This window comes from Cyberlindnera jadinii (assembly GCF_001661405.1).
Source record: "Cyberlindnera jadinii NRRL Y-1542 unplaced genomic scaffold CYBJAscaffold_16, whole genome shotgun sequence".
Lineage (NCBI taxonomy): Eukaryota > Fungi > Ascomycota > Saccharomycetes > Phaffomycetales > Wickerhamomycetaceae > Williopsis > Williopsis jadinii.
The window spans coordinates 101231-116135 of record NW_017963667.1 but is presented as its reverse complement, the minus strand read 5'-3'; the positions used below and the strand labels follow the sequence as shown (position 1 = coordinate 116135).

General features: G+C 48.7%; 7 protein-coding genes across 7 annotated transcripts; 5 read left to right on the top strand and 2 right to left on the bottom strand.

Moving 5' to 3' along the window:
* Positions 1-149: 149 nt before the first annotated feature.
* ATG20 (Atg20p) lies at positions 150-2091 on the top strand. Its single transcript, XM_020215733.1, has one exon. The coding sequence runs from the start codon at positions 190-192 to the stop codon at positions 1861-1863; it is 1674 nt and encodes a 557-aa protein (XP_020068541.1). The 5' UTR covers positions 150-189; the 3' UTR covers positions 1864-2091.
* A 116-nt stretch (positions 2092-2207) lies between these two features.
* On the top strand, positions 2208-5077 carry CYK3 (Cyk3p). The gene has a single exon (XM_020215732.1). The coding sequence runs from the start codon at positions 2357-2359 to the stop codon at positions 4982-4984; it is 2628 nt and encodes an 875-aa protein (XP_020068540.1). The 5' UTR covers positions 2208-2356; the 3' UTR covers positions 4985-5077.
* A 209-nt stretch (positions 5078-5286) lies between these two features.
* Positions 5287-8307, top strand: CYBJADRAFT_164298 (terpenoid cyclases/Protein prenyltransferase; the record flags this gene model as incomplete). The annotated part of the gene is made up of 2 exons (XM_020213844.1): positions 5287-6597; positions 6745-8307. 2 exons carry the CDS (start codon positions 5287-5289, stop codon positions 8305-8307), a joined length of 2874 nt encoding a protein of 957 aa, XP_020068539.1.
* A 41-nt stretch (positions 8308-8348) lies between these two features.
* SRP14 (RNA-binding signal recognition particle subunit SRP14) lies at positions 8349-8805 on the bottom strand (the record flags this gene model as incomplete). Its single annotated transcript, XM_020216645.1, has 2 exons — positions 8349-8720; positions 8782-8805. The coding sequence occupies 2 exons, from the start codon at positions 8803-8805 to the stop codon at positions 8349-8351; spliced, it is 396 nt and encodes a 131-aa protein (XP_020068538.1).
* Positions 8806-9346: 541 nt separating this feature from the next.
* CYBJADRAFT_131484 (STE20 family serine/threonine-protein kinase) lies at positions 9347-10192 on the top strand (the record flags this gene model as incomplete). The annotated part of the gene is made up of 1 exon (XM_020212994.1): positions 9347-10192. A coding segment is annotated over one exon (846 nt), but the record flags the coding sequence as incomplete, so codon positions are not given.
* Positions 10193-11302: 1110 nt separating this feature from the next.
* Positions 11303-12199, top strand: CYBJADRAFT_131390 (uncharacterized protein; the record flags this gene model as incomplete). The annotated part of the gene is made up of 1 exon (XM_020212984.1): positions 11303-12199. The coding sequence occupies one exon, from the start codon at positions 11303-11305 to the stop codon at positions 12197-12199; it is 897 nt and encodes a 298-aa protein (XP_020068536.1).
* A 66-nt stretch (positions 12200-12265) lies between these two features.
* On the bottom strand, positions 12266-13396 carry KTR4 (putative mannosyltransferase; the record flags this gene model as incomplete). Its single annotated transcript, XM_020212992.1, has 1 exon — positions 12266-13396. One exon carries the CDS (start codon positions 13394-13396, stop codon positions 12266-12268), a length of 1131 nt encoding a protein of 376 aa, XP_020068535.1.
* Between the last annotated feature and the right edge of the window lie 1509 nt (positions 13397-14905).

The window sequence follows — 14905 nt, the reverse complement described above, 5'->3', positions numbered from 1 at the left end:
AGATGAGATGAGCTCCTCCTCGAGCCCAGCTGAAAAAATTCATTCTGTGTGTGCCCCGTGACCGATTCTCCTCCAGGGGGGAGGTCAGCCTGTGTGGGCTTAAGCAAGGCTCACCAACACCTCTTCACTTTGTCCTTTGAAGGAGTGGACAAGTTTGGCTGAGTTGAGCTATCAATTGAGTGAAGAACAATGGCTGACGAAGATAACAGTCCGTTTGCAGAGCCCTGTGTGGATGAGTTCACTGATCTGCCGATCAATAACGATGAGGATGAAGGGAGTAGAGGTGAGGCCGATACCTCCAATGTGGAGGGAGACGAGGCCCATGATGACACCACTACGATTACTACTACTACTACCACCGCTGGTGCTGGCATAATTGACGAGGCGACTACTGCCGTGGTTGATAAGCCGAGTGCAGTGACCGGCACTGTGGCTTACAACCCTGAGTTGTATTCCTCGACACATCAGCACTCGTTTGGTGATAAGGACGGTGTCAAGGTTGAGATCATCGATGCCGGTAAGAGTCGAGAGGGGCAAAGCAGAGGATATATAGTGTATACAATCAGCTGCAACGACCAGATTGTCAGAAGACGGTACTCAGAGTTCGAGTCGTTGAGGAATTCGTTGTTGAGGCTGTTTCCGACGCTGGTGATTCCTCCAATACCTGAGAAGCATGCCATTGCTAAGTACGCCACTGCGCCAACAAAGGCCAAAGAGGACGCTTCCATAATTGAGCACAGACGTCGTATGCTTTCGGTGTTTCTCAAGAGATGTTTGAACATCGCGCAGGTCCGTGAATGCTCTGTCTTCCAGAGCTTTCTGGATCCGAACTCCAATTGGAGCGAGGTGCTGACTTCATCACCACTCTCTGATATTCCAAAGAACATCCTTCAGGCAGACCCGTTGGACCCTGCCAACTCATCCGCAGCGCACTCTTACCTGCCAGTTCCATCAACCTCTGTTGTGTTTGTCCGGGAGAATGAAGAAGATCGTAAGTTTAATGCTGTTGAGAACAACGCTAGAGAGTACGAAACAGTCATCTCTGGTGGTGTGGAAAAGGTCAACAAGAGAGTTATGAAACATCTGGGTGATTTGGCTGATGAATTTTCAGAAGCTGGTGGTGTGTTTAACGCATTCAGCTTACAGGAGTCCTCTGAATTGGCCCCCACTATGGAAAAATTGGGACAAATCCATGATAACTCGTACCTCTCCACTGAAACATTGGTGAACTCTTTGAACTTTGAATTCTGTGAACCACTAGGTGAGTCCGTACAGTTTGCCAGTGTTGTCAAGGAATTGCTCAAGTTTCGACAGCAGAAGTCTCTTCAAAGGGACATCACAGCTCGATCCTTGAAACATCGTTTAAACTACTTGAAGTTGTTAGAAAAGGCTGAGGAAGAGTCTCAAAAGATTGATAAAGCATTACAAGCTGGACAATCCAAGACAGGGCAAATCAACTTTGACCGTAAGGCAGCACAACGACAAGAAGAAGAAAGACTACGGCAAGAGATGGGGGACACAACCCCATTGCAGCCAAAGAAGCAGTCCATGTTCAAGATCCCTGGAATCTCCAAGATCTCCAGCATGATCAAAGAGTCCATGGAGTCCGATTCCGAGGCCTCGAGACAGGCCAACGTCACGAAGACCAAGGAGTTCATCAACCAGTTGAGACAAACATACGCAGCTGCAGATAAAGACCTCAAATCGGTGACACTATCTGTAACGTCAGAGATTGAAAAGTTCCACGAGGAGAAGGACAAAGAGCTGGAGGAAATGATATTGGCATACACGCGTGCCTTATTAGACTGGTCACGTAAGAACTTGGAGTTCTGGGAAGAGGTGAAGACGCTTCAGCAGTCTTAGAACGGTAATCGCTGGCTTCTTCCTCGCCTTGAGCTATGGATACCTCGAGACTCACCATCCAACCTGGAACCTCTCTACGAGTATAACCATAGGCCTCCATGTCTATATATATATAACGATCTGGTGTCCGGGTGTGTATCTCGTCGCCCTGGAAACGCAAGTCCCCTTTAAGGTTCCCTTTTCAAGTTCCCTTTGTATGATTTTAGTACGCTTATCTCCGAGGCAACGCCTATTTACCATTTGCCCAATCGGGAAATATCTGGCCAGTGTAGGCTTCCACTAAGGCATCACAGAACTTCGAAACCTTGGACCTGAAACAAAGCAGGCATTATGAGATACTTCAAGAAAAAACCAGTCAGATCTGAAGTAGATCTTCCTTCCTTATCCTTCTTCTCTTTCAAGCGCAAAGTAGCTCCAAATCAAGCGTCAATTGGCCCAGGCAAGAGAGGTTTCACACATTCGTTTGAAGAACAACGGTCAGCAAGCCCAGCCAATGACACTGACCTCTCCTCCTCCTCCGGTTCCGTTCAGAGTGAGAACCATCTACTCATGGGGCGGTTCTGAAGAGGATGACCTTGGGTTTATCGAGGGAGACATCATCGAAGTTGACGACCTGGGCGATGGGAACTGGTGGCATGGACGGTTGAGGAGAAACAAGATGGCCGGTAACTTCCCTTCCAACTACGTTGAGATCATCAGAGTACCGATACCGACCTCCTCAGTGACGCCGTCTGCTGGATCGCCAGCCACCGTGAAGTCGCATGGCAGATCAACGTCACCGTCGTCGCCGTACTCAAAGTCGTCGTACTCAAAGTCACGGATGGCACGAAGCACAAGGCTCCAAGACATCCACCGTGAGAACTCGCAGGAGGACGACTCTGAGATGCAATTCAGCTTCCAATCTTCCCAGAAGTACTATAAGAACCCTAAGGTTACACAATCGTCAGACAAGGTCGTCCAATCGTCCAACATCTCGTCAAACTACGAGCTTCCACACTCACGTTCAGTTCCAACACATCTCCCACTGGAAAGAGGATACACGCATCAGCCACGTAGAGGGTCCAGGGAGCCTTCTCCTCCATTTGCACAGTCCTCAGCACAGTCTTCAGCACCCAGAGGCTATAGCTACGGTCCTTCTGCACCTCCCATCCCACAACATTCTGTGCCAGTGAAGTCCAAGTCTTCTATGAACCTGCCCACGGTTCAAAGACACGCATCACCACCTGAAGTACCAGTGAAGGACTCCTTCAGTAGAAGTGGCAACACAAGACAGCCCCAGCAGCCTTCACAGGAGTTTGTTCTTCCATATGACCCTGAAACGTTAAACCAGTCCAAATCTGCGTCTGGCTCCCAGTGTTCAAATGTCTTTAGTTACTCCAACGGTTCATACTTCACTGATTCTCAAAGCTCAAGCCAGAGTACTTTCGCCATGAGTGATTTCAGTGCCACCAGTGCAGGCTCATATTCAAGACACAAGTGGGAAGAGCAGCAGAGGGCATCTGTCAAGTCGCAGTCCTTGAATACCAGTGCGAGTGGTAATAATCTGCTTGTTGATGACAAGAAGATTAAACACTCTGGTGGAATCCTCAAGAAGTTCTTTTCTACAAAGGATGCACCGCCGTTGCCTTCTATGGAGCAAATGACAAGGACTGTTAACGATTTGGCAGTCAACGATGAGAAGATGAACTCGTGGATTGAATTTAAGATCGATCTCAACAGGGCCAACTCGCTTAGTGCCAAAGAACGCCAGGTGAGGGAGAAAAGGGTTAGAGAGAATGAAGGATACATCATCTTAGAGCCCCATAAGCAGCTCTCTACGATCAACAGCAACGAGTGCATTGAGACTGATCACAAGATGGACTTGGACTCTATCAGCCTCAAGCACGTTGACAGCTTTGTCCGTCAGTTGAAAGTACAAACCAATATCATGTCACCTGATGCCTTCATCACCAATGAATTTGCCATGAAGTTCTCTAGTAAGCTGGAATATCTAAGAGCCTTGTTTGTGCTGTGTGCGGAAAGCTTCACCATCAAGGAAACAAAGGCAGCTGCTAATAAGGACATTGGCACGAATGTTGATGAGCTGTTCTATCACAAGACAGGGACTCCCTTTGAGATGGCATATCTTTTCAAATACATGTGCGATTCCATTGGGCTAAAGGCAGAGTTGATCGAGGGGTCTTTGAAGACTCCACGAGCCATCGTTAGACACTTCTGGAACGGTGTTTTGATCAATGGTGAATGGAGACTGATCGACGTCTCTATGGGCAATCTTGCCAACCCAATCTACGATATCTTGCCGAACAAGACTGAGGAGTCGAACGAATCCTTCTACTTCCTTGCAGAGCCTCTAAATCTCATCTATACACACATCCCAGATAAGTATGAGCACCAGCACATTATTCCACCGATTGACCCTATGGCTGCATTGGCATTACCACCTTGTTTCCCATCCTTTTTCAAGAATGGGTTGATGATCCACAAGTTCAGCAATGCCCTGACGAGACTTGAAGGGTTTGAGATCTTTGAGGTTGACCTTAAGATCCCCAAGGACATCGAAGTCAACGCCATCATTACAACGAAATCCGAAGCAGTGAACACGTTGGCACAGGTGTATTGGAAACATAATGAAAGATACTGTAAGATCAAAGGACACCTACCAGCAAACAGCAGCGTGGGATTTGTGAATATCTTCTCCGGGTTAAGAGGTGTTCAGAAATCACTACAGAACATCCATCCTTTGTCCATGGTCATTCCAATCACTCATTCTGGAGATTTCAGACCTTTGGACTTTGTCATTCGTTATCCAACTGTTCATTCACAGCTCAACGATCTGTACATCAAACAACCTCAGAACCTCAACCTGGCGTACGGCGCAGAGTACGTCTTCAGCATCTTGCAACATCCATCAAAGGGGATAAATCCAAGTGGCAGAACAAAGATAGCATTACAATCACCAAGTGGAAAGATTCATAAATTCGTTAAAAAGGACGACACCACGCCGTTTGGAACCTGGGATCTCCCCATCAAGTGCAATGAAACTGGTATATGGAGAGGCCTGGTCAGCATCGACACCGGTACATCTCTCTGTGTGTTTGCCGAATGGGTGTGTCAACATTAGCCCTTTGTTTACTACTAATAATACATAATTATAAAGTCATATACGAGATATAAGTATCATTCTAATGTTAGAGGAAGGCAGGTATCTGACGAGGATGGTTATGAGAATAATATTATATTATATTATATTACGACAAATAATATTATATTATAATTATATTATAATTATATAACATAACATAACATAACCGATGAAGCTCATCGGCCTCGAAAGATTATTCCCCCATCGGTAGAGAACAATGGTGCCAACCACCCTACAGCCTCAACTGCTCATCCTGTTGAACTGGTGGACCTATAAGAGACATGTCACTCCCATACATCACCAAGCTGGTTGGTAGTAGACCACCGAAGCCAACCGTTCGAGAAGTAGATCAAGAAGAGTCTACATCGTGGTCTTACTTACAATTCGATACAATGGCACGTCAGGTTGATAGTGGCTCGCCATCGTTGGACGACCAGCTGTTCACAGATACCGTCTACAGCCAGAAAGAGGTTGAGGAGCAGGTTAAGGCCATCTATGACCAATGGCTTGAAAGTGGTGATGTGGCACATCTGTTCAGAGACAAACACATCAAGTATTTGAAGATGGTACTGGGACCAGTACCTCACGTCTTCCAGGCTCTGGACGCTTCACAACCATGGATGATTTACTGGAGCTGCAACGCCTTGAGCCTCATGGGCTATGACATTGATAAGGAGCTAAAGGCTTCAACTGTAAAGAAGCTACTCTCGTTCCAGGATCCGCGTGGTGGGTTCGGTGGCGGCCTGGGACAACTTCCACACGTTGCTGCTACATACGCCTCTATACTGGCACTGTGTTTAGCTGGAGATGAAGATTCATGGTCTCTTGTCGATCGTCAAGGGATGTATAGGTGGCTCCTCACCCTCAAACAACAAGATGGTTCATTTGTTATGCATTCTGGAGGCGAGGTTGATACAAGAGCCGTATACTGTGCACTTGTTGTGGCCTCATTGCTGGACATCATCACACCTGAGCTCGTTGAAGGCACTGCAGAATGGCTATGGAGCTGCCAGACACACGAAGGAGGGTTCGGAGGCGTTCCATGGGACGAAGCCCACGGTGGATACACCTACTGTGCCGTTGGTGCTCTCCTGATCCTGGGCAAGGCAGCCTTTGGAAGCGTCAACCTGGCCAAACTGAGCCATTGGATCGTGTCGAGACAGATGCCACTAGAAGGAGGGTTCTGTGGGCGCACGAACAAGCTGGTGGACGGCTGCTATAGCTTCTGGGTCGGTGGGCTCACCGCAATCTTGGACATCTTCATCCAAGATGAGACTATCAACAGAGCCTCTCTCAACAACTACATCCTGTGCTGTTGTCAGAACGAGCGCTTCGGTGGCCTCAAGGACAAGCCCTCCAAGAATGCAGACTTCTACCATAGCAACTACGTCCTCTCAGGGCTAGCGGTGATCCAGAACAAGTTCTCCCTTGGTGATGAGCAGTTCACTGGCGTGGATTCAATGGTGTACAGCATAGCTTCACAGCCAGTGGGGGAAACGGCTCTGAAAGTTGACGCCACCGACCGTCTCAAGCCAATCAACCCGGTGTTTGCCCTTCCAGAGGGCTTCGCCAATAAGATGAAGTCGTACTATGTAAGTTGACAGGTATAGTAATGGCCAATGTTGTCAGTACACGCTGTTGTAGCCCGTAGGCTCGCGGGTAGCAGGGCGGCTCGCCCGGGAAACGCCGCTAAAAAGCACACAACAACAACATCAACAAACATCAACATCGTCACATAGAGCCTCCACTGCCAGCACAGCGCAACGATGGACACGCTGACGGAGCACGAGCAAGAGCTCGTGCACCAGTTCATCTCGATCACGAGCTATACGGATGAGCCAAACACCGCGATACGGTTCCTGAGCCAATGTGACTGGGACTTGGAGAGGGCAATAATCCTCTACTTTGAAGGGAATACAAGGGCCAATGAACAGCTGAACGAGAACTCGAGGCGTGCTCAGGCCCTAGGCGGTGCAGCCACCGTGCCAGGCGGGTTCCCTGGTGATGAGTTGTCTGTTCATGAGAGGCCTCGTGGGTTGTTGGAGAACGTGAGGGCCAGATTGCAGGAATGGGGTGCACACCATGGCCAATATCTACCAGTGTCCACGAATGAGCTGGCGTCGGCAGAGAACTTCATGGGGCTGAGTGGACGGTCAAAGGTGGTGTATATGCTTCAAATGATGCTGTATGTGCCGCTGGTTCTGCTGCAGAAGGTGTCAGTGACGGTGTTGATTGTGGTGTCCAAGCTGTTCCCCATGGTGAAGACGTTGACTGCGAGGTATTCCCATAGACGACAAGGCTCCAGGTCGGAGCCCAAGGGCGTGGACCCTGTTCAGATTGCACGGAACTTCATTGGAGAAATGAACGTCTTCTACGGAAATGATGAGTCGAAGTTGGACTTCTACGAAGGTGGTTACACCTCTGCGCTTTATGTTGCGAAGAGAGACGCAAGGTTCCTGATGATCTACCTCCATAGTGATGAGCATGACGATACGCGTGGCTTTGTTGAAGACACGCTGCTCAATCAGAGGGTGCTGGACTTTGTGAAGGAGCACGATTTCCTCATCTGGGGTGGGAATGTGTTGGGCAGTGAAGCGTATCAAGTTGCCAATGCCGTTGGTGCCACGAGGTATCCATTTGTATGCCTCTTATCGTTGAAGACTAACTCTCAGGAGACGCCGGAAGGTACTACGACGTTTGCTCCAACGCTTTCTGTCGTGTGCAAAGTTCAAGGCAACATCAGTGCAGACAAGCTTGTTGATAAGCTATCGAGCCAGGTGGAGAGGCTAGAGCCTACTCTTATAAGCATACGGACAGAGAGGCAGCAGAACGAGCTATCAAGGGTCATTAGGGAACAGCAGGATCAGGCATACCAGGCATCGTTACAGCGTGATCGTATGATTGCAGAACAGAGACGACAAGAACAGCAAAGGGAACAAAATGAACAGCAATGGCTCAGATGGAGGGCTACACAACTACTACCGGAGGTTCCCGTTGAACAAAAGGGACAGTACGCAAGAATAGCCATCAAGTTGACCAACGGAGAGAGAATCTCGAGAAGATTCCCAAGGGACTCACCTCTTGAGGAGATCTATGCCTTTGTTCAATGCCACTCCCGAGGATTAATAGGACAAGATGTGTCTTCTAGTGTCTCCAAACCACAGGGATTCACGTATATTTATCCATTCAAATTGATCACGCCTATGCCACGCTCAGAGCTGCAGAGCTCTACGACGATTCATATTAAAGATGAACCAACGGTTTGGCCCAACGGTAATCTCATCATGGAAATGAATGATTAGATTAAAGCACTTGTCCCACACTTACAAATCGTTATCAACAATCATTTCGCAGATTTCTTCTTCTTCTTACCCTTCTCTTTCTTCTTCAGCCCTGTAGCCCCGGATTTCACCACAGACGAGTACTCCCTCCAGAACTTGCTCAGATGCTCAGGCTCCACCTGCGTTGAGATCTTCTGCTTCTTGGACTTATCCTTCGCACCGTCTGTGATTCTTATCAGAATTGGATACGTCTTTGTAGGCTTCGTTATCTTCGAGACCGCCAGTAACGGTGGCTGCGACAGGAACTGGGACACCTGGCTCTTCGAGTCCTCGTCTTCTACCGGGTCCTCAACATTGAGACGCTTTTGCGTTATATACAACGACGATCTCGTCTCTTGCGCACTTGCAAACAGCTTTGCTGCTGCTTGGAGGAACTAACGCGGCAATGTTAGTCTCCCTTGCTTGGAATATCCATCCTACAATGTCCTCACATACCTCTGAATTGCTTAGAAGGGCCATAATACGGCGTTGCTGGTGAACAGATGTTGCAACTGTGTGTCTCGACGGTTCCGTCCGTACTCGAAATGGCGGTGGAGCGTGAAGAAAGCGTGGAAAAAACTATGGAAACACCCAAACACCAAGCACCCAAGCACCCAAGCACCCAAGCGGCGGAAGTTGGTGTAAAACCCGTTGGTGGGATGGCAGATTACGTAACACGCCGATTCGGCCACTCTGCTGCTGTTGCTGTTGCTGTTGTTGTTGTTGTTTTTTGATCATTTTTTGGTTGCTATGGTTCCCTGTTCCTGTGGTTACCATTTGCGGTCGCCGCGTGTTTACCTTTTACCCTTTTAAGAAGCCATACCGATGAGCCCTAAGACCTGAAACCATTCATCAAGTTCCAAGCTCAGCGTGTGAGCCTACTAGCTGGAATTGCTAATTTTGACACATAATTAGCGTCGAGATTCCCACCAGTTCCGAAATTTCATGTAACGAATACAATTGGTCTTCTGGCTGCTCCAACAAGGGCTATAGTAATAGTGGACATAACTGCACAGGAGGAATGAGATATCTCAGTGCAAATCAGTTCGAAGTGTACGAGCAAATTGGCAAAGGTGGGTTCGGCGTTGTGTACCGTGGGCTGGACCGTGTGACCAAGACACCAGTGGCCATAAAGCAAGTGGATTTGGAAAGCACAGACAGCTTCCAGGATCTCCAGAAGGAGATCAACATCTTGAGCCAGTGTCATCTGAAGCAGATCACCAAGTACCACGGATGCTTCGTGAAGGGGTATAAACTTTGGATCATTATGGAGTACATGGACGGTGGAAGCTGTAGTGATTTGCTCCGGCCTGGTCCTTTCAAGGAAAAGTACATTGCCATTCTGCTGAGAGAGCTGTTGGAGGCCTTGGCCTATCTCCATGAGAAGGATAGGATACATCGTGATGTTAAGGCAGCAAACATCCTTCTGAACTCACAGGGAGACGTGAAGATCGCAGACTTCGGTGTCTCGACACAGCTATCCAGCAACTTGTCGAGAAGAAGGACCTTTGTCGGCTCGCCCTACTGGATGTCACCAGAGGTGATATTGGAAGAAGACTACAATTGCAAGGCCGACATATGGTCCTTGGGTATCACCGCGATTGAGCTTGCCACTGGTAAGCCACCGTTGTCGAATATCCCACCGATGAAAGTTCTGTTCCAGATCCCAAAGCACGATCCTCCGAGATTGGAAGGTGACGATTGGTCTCCTGAGTTCAAACAGTTCGTTGCAGCATGCCTTCAACGTAATCCAAACAAGAGGCCAAGTGCAAAGAGGCTGCTAAAACTCAGTAAATTCATACAGTCCGCTGGTAAGAGCTCCAGCCTGAAGGACTTGATCAAGAGGCAACAAATCTGGGATCTAGAACATGACGATCAGAACAGGACCAAGTACTATGTCCCAACCGTGGAACTGAGCCAGCGTGGTTCTTCAAGTGACAAGCACACGCTGTGTAAAGCTAACATCAAGTTCGACTTTGGTGATGATCCTGACGACTCCAATGAAAAGACTTGCACCAACGTTTCAGAGTCGGAGGTCATAATCACCAAGAAGAGCCCACTCAAGAAGTACGGTGTGCTACAGGAGAATAGCAATGTTCTCAACATGAACTCCATCTCTGTATCTAACAGTGACAGCAAAATGGTGCATGCCTCCAGGAGCCATATTTCCCGAAACAGCGTTGAAACGGCATTGAAGGCTTCCATTGAGTCCCTGGACCTACACGACGACGTCCAGCTCGTGAAACTACAGCAGGTGAGCTTCTTACTACAAGAACTGGACGACAACGTACTTTCACAATTCTGCAATAACTTTGCACAGAGAATATCAGCATCCACCACCTCGAGCCTCCGAAGTGATGGTCCACAGCACACCACAACGCACAGAAGGATAACAACAACCGATCCGGCACGTTCGGTATCGAGAGATAGACCTAGAGGTCCGAGAAAGGCGGAGAGTGAGAAGCTCTTGCTGAAGAGATGGGCAGACCAGTACTTTGCCTGAGAGTCGTGAGCATGTATATAACACCTCCATACACCACATAACCATATAACACACATCATATAACTCACACCATTCACACATTGGCGTAGATTCAGCACATCTGTCCAACAGCAGCTTCCCCCTATTCCCGTGGCTGGAGAACGTGGGTTTGTTACCCCAGTTACCACCTCGAAAACCTCATACCGAATATGCACGTCCTGCAGGTGATCTTGTCACAACGAAAATCACCAAGGAAACCCACGTTTGCCTCCCCCACCCCCTAAAATGAGCCTGTAGATAATCTCAAAACAGCATCGCTGATCTATTCGAACCCGGGCCTACACACGTTGTTTCCCCGTGCTGGTGTGGTGGATAGTATAAAAGGGCTCGTCATTCCCGCACATCGTTGAGTCTCGCTTGGAGGTGTTGACGGTACCAGTTGAAACACGCTGTCGAACCATGATGCTTTGTATTGCTGTGCTGTGTGTGATGGCGATGGCGTCTGCCTCGCCATTGCCTCCTATAAAGGAGCTACTACCGTCGCTGAAGGGCTCACCAGTGACCCGTTACCAGTCTGACTTCACAAGGGATATCTTTGTGAAGCAAATCCATTCCCATAATGACTACTGGCGAGACGTGCCCTTGTACACGGCGCTCTCGTATGGAGTCCAGTCTGTTGAGGCAGATGTTTGGCACTTTGAGGACGACGAGGTGCTCTACGTCGGGCACCACGAGGCTGCTTTGGGCCCACAGCGAACGCTTGCTTCGCTGTATATTGACCCCTTGGTTCAGATCTTGAGCCAGGCAAACCCGGAGAACAAGTTCACCAGCGAGCAAAAGAAGCCAAATGGTGTCTTTGACACTTGGTCCTCTGCAACGTTGTACCTGTTCATTGATGTCAAGACCAAAGGCAACGAAACGTGGCCATACGTGGAAAATGCCCTTCAGCCTTTGCTTGAGAAGGGTTGGCTAACCCAGTTCAACGGTACTGATATTGTTCCTGGCCCAGTCACGGTCATTGGAACTGGTAACACACCAGCAGAGTACGTTTCATCGTTGAGTACAAGATCCTTCTTTGTTGACGGACCGTTGGCAAACTTGACAGACTCGACACCGTACACTCTGAACCCGATTGCATCTGGTTCTTTGGCACAGCTCATTGGAGTTGACGGAGCTGATCAGATTGACATCAAGGGCCTGAACGAGTCCCAGTTGGGCCTTTTAAACGAGACTGTGACCAAGGCACACTCCATGGGGATAATGACGAGACTGTGGGACGTCCCATGGTGGCCAGTGGAGAAGAGAAACCAAGTGTGGTCCCAGATACTGGCTGTCGGTTCTGATTTCCTCAACGCAGACGACTTGGAACTGGCCTCTGAGTTCCTTAGCTAGATGTTAATGGATGTGTCTACAGCGTTGCCGTTTCTACTCTTTTCCTTTGTACTCATTCAAACGTGTCTAATAGTATTGCAGCTCCTTTGGAGTCATTTCATATTTAGCCCAGGTTGCCATGCAATTCTCACTGTTCAGGTTATCAAACTGTGAGAACTTCCCACTGGCACATTTGCCATGGCATTTGTCGCTAGAGGGACAATTCATGTAGGGGAAATGTTGGTAACCAATGTCTCTAAACCAATGGATCTTTGACTTGTCAGCAAATAGGGCCAGTCCAACGCTATGTACAGGTGCATCACCCCATCTTTCATAGTAAAATCCACCAGATCTTTCCAAATGCTCCATCCATTTGCTATATGCTTCGCCTCTATAGAAGTCCATATCGCCAACTTCAAAATTGCTCCAGAAATGGCATGTTGAATAGCCCTTTGCAGTCTGATAGTTGTCAGGCTTCTGTAAGTTCTCCCTCAACCAAGTGGTTGCACTGTTCTTATGAAGGTACTGAGGGTTCTCTTTAAGGAACTCCAACGTCGTAGGCCACAAGCTCTGAACAGAGTCTGGTGAGTCGTATAGATTCAGCACGAATCCATACACCTTGTCATTATCCTCCATGAACTTGAAAACGTCATAGTCTATATCGCAGAAGTAATCTGTACTTGGCTCCAGTCGCCAATAGTAGCGATACTCCTGTAATTTTGGATGGTTGTAAAACCCTCCAGAGTAGAAACGACACATGTTGTGGTACGACTCCTTGTTGGCATAGCCAACTCCCTTCTCTTCCAGGTGCTTGATTCCCTCCTCCTCTCTTGCAGGGTCAATGCTGGAAGGCTTCCCCCAGACCTCTGCGGGAACCAGCTCAAAGAAGCACTCAGACTTGGTAGCAGAACGAACCTTCTGTATAAACTTCTCGTTGAATGGACGGTCGTTCAGGAACACATACGGATAGTGGAACTTGTCGTTGAAGGTCTCTTCAATCTGTTTGATTGTCTTCACGATGCCATGCAATTCACTGTTTCTCACCAGCGATACAAACGTTGCGTTTGTCAGTTGATACTCCGCGTCCCCAGGCCTGGTCAGTTTGAGGCCCTTTGGCTCGTCAATCCTTTGTGAGAGCAGCGAGGAGACATAGTTCTTATTCTCCTTCAGCACCTGGCCAGAGGTTCTTGAGCTGTCTTCTGGAAAAGCCGGCGTCATCAACGCTTCAACGTCACCAGCAGCGGCCACTGATCCACCAGTGGATGAGCCACCAGCAAGCCCGCCGGCAATCCCCTCGTAGAAGGAGGACGTGTAGTTGGCAATCCAGTCCATGCTCGGGGGAACAACCCGTTGCTTCACGGTTTCATGGCTGAACGCGCTGAGCACGGTAACCACCGATATAACCAGCAGGATCAACACCGTGCCACGTCTTGCAATCCTCCTAGCAGGAAACATCACCATCTTCTCTACCTCTCTACCTCTCTGTGTGTGTATGGAACGAGCCCCTTCAATTGACTAAAGCTAACAGCTTGGACAGAAAGGTGGGTAAGCTGCAGTCGAACGTGGTTGTGTTCTCGTCATTGGAGGCTATTTCATCTTGGAAAAAGCCCTGTTCTCACGACTTCTATTACCAAATTCCTGGGGGTATTGAACCACTGGAAGCGGTATGGTAAAATTAGCAACTAAGCGATTGCCCCGGTTACACGGTGGCCTTTTGTTCCTCGCTTTGGCGAGGCTTCCGTTTATACCACGCCCTGGTGTCAGGGGTTCGAACTTCGCCGTCGCCTGCTGTAGGCAGTGGACTCATCGTCGAAGTGATATTAGGAGACGAGTGCTCGAGTAGCGGACAGTTAGGCACCACGCTATGCTGGGCTTATGACATACAGCATATGGCATAGAGCATATGCTGCGTACGATCACTAGTACTGGACTGGATCATCACTCTTGACTACTTTGGAGCCACTTCTGGTGCACCCATTTGGCTGCGTTAGCACGAAGCTCCGTATGGCCAGTATGCCCATTATTCAAATTCTGTAAAACCATAACACGCTTCTGAAAGCTTGGGCCAGCGTGATCACTCTATAGAGGCCGCTGCTGGTGAGATCGAGGTGCCCACTGGAACGTGCTCTTTGTCAACAACTGCAAAGGATCAAGTTGAAACCCAGGCAGTGGCTACAGCCCAATTCACACCGCCTTCCCATAACGCTCCCCCTATAATTGATCTACCCACATTAGGACCTGCCGGTACCTTAGCACCACCTGGCCGTGTCCAGCATTGGCTCGTCTCCCTCTCCACGCCCCCTTCGCCTTCCCCTTCCAAAGAACCTCACCACACAATAAGAAGAACGCTTCGTCATGACACCAGATTACGCTTCTACAGTTTACAGTACATATGTGATTCATATAACCTTGTTTCAAAAAATGCCCATATCCCGACTCCCGGCTCACATCCTGTGAAATCAGCACTCTGACCGCTTACTCTGTCCACTGGAGCTCTTCAATTGATGCTAGCTCAGTTGCTGGGAGACGTGGCGTTGTTGCATGGATAAAGTCTCACATCCCACGCCGTTCCATATGGAATCCAGAATGTGGTGCTAGGAGATGCAAAGCCTAATCAAAGTGGATACCATTTCAGTAACTCAACCAAAGTGCTGATCGAACGACTTTTTCTTGGTGGGCACAGATTTATACGAGCTCACGCAAGCTGATGAGCATTGGTAGGGCTGT

Bases quoted from the DNA above. Each gene is read 5' to 3' on its own strand.
- ATG20 (XM_020215733.1), top strand. From the start codon at position 190: ATGGCTGACGAAGATAACAGTCCGTTTGCAGAGCCCTGTGTGGATGAG.
- CYK3 (XM_020215732.1), top strand. From the start codon at position 2,357: ATGACACTGACCTCTCCTCCTCCTCCGGTTCCGTTCAGAGTGAGAACC.